The sequence below is a fragment of the Arachis ipaensis genome, chromosome B04 (assembly GCF_000816755.2).
Source record: "Arachis ipaensis cultivar K30076 chromosome B04, Araip1.1, whole genome shotgun sequence".
Taxonomy (NCBI): Eukaryota; Viridiplantae; Streptophyta; class Magnoliopsida; order Fabales; family Fabaceae; genus Arachis; species Arachis ipaensis.
Window position 1 is genome coordinate 2349036 of NC_029788.2, and position 3071 is coordinate 2352106.

General features: G+C 34.0%; 1 protein-coding gene across 1 annotated transcript; it reads right to left on the reverse strand.

Moving 5' to 3' along the window:
• Positions 1 to 774, reverse strand: LOC107637492 (cysteine proteinase inhibitor 4). The gene has a single exon (XM_016340901.2). It carries the CDS (start codon positions 620 to 622, stop codon positions 200 to 202), a length of 423 nt encoding a protein of 140 aa, XP_016196387.1. The 5' UTR covers positions 623 to 774; the 3' UTR covers positions 1 to 199.

Sequence of the window (3071 nt, forward strand, 5' to 3'; positions counted from 1 at the left end):
TTGAATATATTTTTATTTTTATATATTAATTTTATTACAATTCGATTATTCCGGTTGAACCATAATTCAACATTTAAACCACTAAACCAACAGCTACAATAATTCTACTACCGGTTTGGTTTTCATGAGATAAACACCTCACCTAAAAAATTTACCAAACCTAATATTGCAGCTAAGCATGATTATATACAAATCATCCTCACTGGGAGTGGGAGGAGGAGCTAGTGGAATAAGGACCAAAATGGAGGAGCTCCTTGGAACGCAACCATGGCTTTACCACCACCACCGAATTGAACATCTTTGGAACGCCATTCTCCCTCTTCGTGGTGGCCGAAATCTTCAAGTAGTACTTCATCCCTGACACCACTTGTTGCTTTGCCTCCACCACCTCCCCAAACTGCAGCTTCTCTTGACCGTGATCTTCCTCACCGCCATTAAAGGAAATCTGCCATAGCCTCAAACCCTCGTTGTATTTCTCCACCGCGAACTTCCCTAGCTCCTGCACCTCCTTGTTCGCTTTCACGTCGGCAATCTCCGTAGCCCGGCCGACCATCGTCCGGCAAGACGCTGTAGAAAGGAGGCAGAGGGAGGTGAAGAGGATTGTAAGTGTCACCGCCGCCATATTTTGAAAGAACACAAAATCAAGAAAGCAAAACGCAGAGGCTTTTGCCGTTTTGGTTGTTTATGAAGAGTTTTACTGTTTTAGTAGCTCAGTGAGAGAAAGTGTGTTGTGTTGTGTTGTGTTGTGTTGTGAATAAAAAGGGGAAGAGGATGGCGGTATATATAGTGTGGTTTGAGTTTGGAGGGAGGTGGGTTTGGTTTGGACACGTAAGTAGTGGGAAGAACCAATAATTGAGAGATGAGATTAGGTGGAAATGGAAGAGAAGGGAAAACGGACGGTGTGCCGCGTATGTTATGGGAAACAAAAACTATGGTCTCGGTCATCACTGGGAGGGAGGCACGAACTTCTTTGGAGTTTTGCATGTGATTATGTGATGAAGGGGAAAATGTTTCTGAACATTGAAATATATTTACGGGGACCATCTTAAACAACATAAATAATTATCAATCAAATAAAAATATATTACATCCTAATTTAATATTACTAATTAAATTTAAGATTAATTTACTCTTTTAATCTTATTAATTCATATTGTTCACATATTATTCAAAAAAATAATTCTCCACATATAAGTGTTTTTTTATACAAGTCTTTATAAGTCATTTATATTAACACGCTTCGAACCTTTATTGCACATTTTCACTGCACCTTCTTCTTCTTTTTGCTGCACGTTCTTCTTCCTCTTCCTCTTCTTCTTCTTCTTTTCTTTTGTTTCTTACCTTCTCTTTCTCCTTCTTCATTTACGTGCTTTTCTCTCTGTTTTCTTTCTTCGTTATTCTCGATTTCCATTATTTTTTGACATCAAATTCTGAAATCGTTTTTGAAGAAGAAGAAGTAGCAGAAGATGAGGAGGAGAAAGAGAAAGAGTTCTGAATTATGCATAACGTGTACTTCAACGAATTTTGGGTGTATTTCTTAAATCTTTTGGGTGTAGTTTTGTAATCCTTTGGGTGAATTTCTGTAACCGTTTGGGTGTATTTCTGTAATCCTTTGGGTGTATTTCTGTAATCGTTTGCGTGTATTTCTGAAATTCCATTATCTTCAAATTTGACAAGAAACTCGTTTTCATGGAGGAAGAAGAAGAAGAGTCGTTCATAATGCATAGTGAGTAGCGCGCTTTGAAAACATGAAGTTGTTGAATAACGTACGTTTATTTACTCTTGAATGTGGGAGTGTAATGCGTGTGTTTTGTTGGACTTGTGCCAACTTATAAGACTTGTAAGCCAAAAAGACTTATATATATAGCAGGCCTCTATTCAAAAATATTGTTAATTACCTATATTTTTCCTATATTTATATGCTAATGTAAACTCTCTGGAGTTTTTCAATATTGATTTTTAATTTAGTAATTCAATAACATATTTTATTCTATACTTTTAAACATTGATGTTTAATTGATAATAAAAAATAATAAATTATAATAGTCATCTAGCATTTCTTTTAAAGAAAACTTAAATCCACACAACTTTATTTTTAATTTTCTCTTTGGAGAAAACATAAATTTAAATCATTACGAAAAATATCTAAAACCAAATAAAAGAATTTAAAATATGAAAGAAACATCTAAAATCTAAAAATCAAATAAAAACAAACATCTAAAATCATTATAAAAAATATCCAAAATATAATAAAAAGAAACTCCAAACGTAACAAAAAGAAACATCCAAAACCCAACAAAAAATAAATATCCATATTCATTTTAAAAAATTCAAAATCTAACAAAATGAGACATCTAAAATTATTGAAAAAAAAAACATCCAAAAACTAAAAAAAGAAATATCTATCTAAAACTATTAAAATAATCATCCAAAACCTAAAAAGAAGACGCATATAAAAACATCCAAATATATAAACAAATACATTCAAAACATAGAAAAAAAAAACATAAAAAACAAGTAAAAAAATCATCCAAAACCTACAAGAAAAAATATCGTATGTCACAACAAGAGGACTTTAAAAACGATCATATAATTTCACAGCAAGAGGACTTCCACGGGATGACAGCCAACAGGGAGAGAGGAGATGAAAGAAGAAGGGGCGGCTCTGCGACAAGAAGCTAAGGGTTGAAGGAGAGGGGCGATTTGCAACGCAAAAGGTGAGGATGCGACGTCACTGCGAGTAGAGTTGGAAAGGAGAGGTACGACGACAGTGGAAGGCCAGGAGGGGATGGCGACGCGACGAGAAAGGTTGGAGGGAGATCAGAGGACATGATGTCGTAGCAAGAGAAGTTGGAGATGAAGGTCGCGATGTGAGAGGATGGAAAATGAAAAGGGTGTATTTTTTTTAGTATAAATCTAGTATTTTTTTTTTAGTTAAAAAACCAGATTTTTAAAAAAGTTAGTTTCATTTGAATGGATATAGAGTTGGTTACCTATACCAAAAAATTGTTTATACTTAAAAATATACTAAAATTTTAATATTTTTTAGAATTAATTAATCAAAATAAATT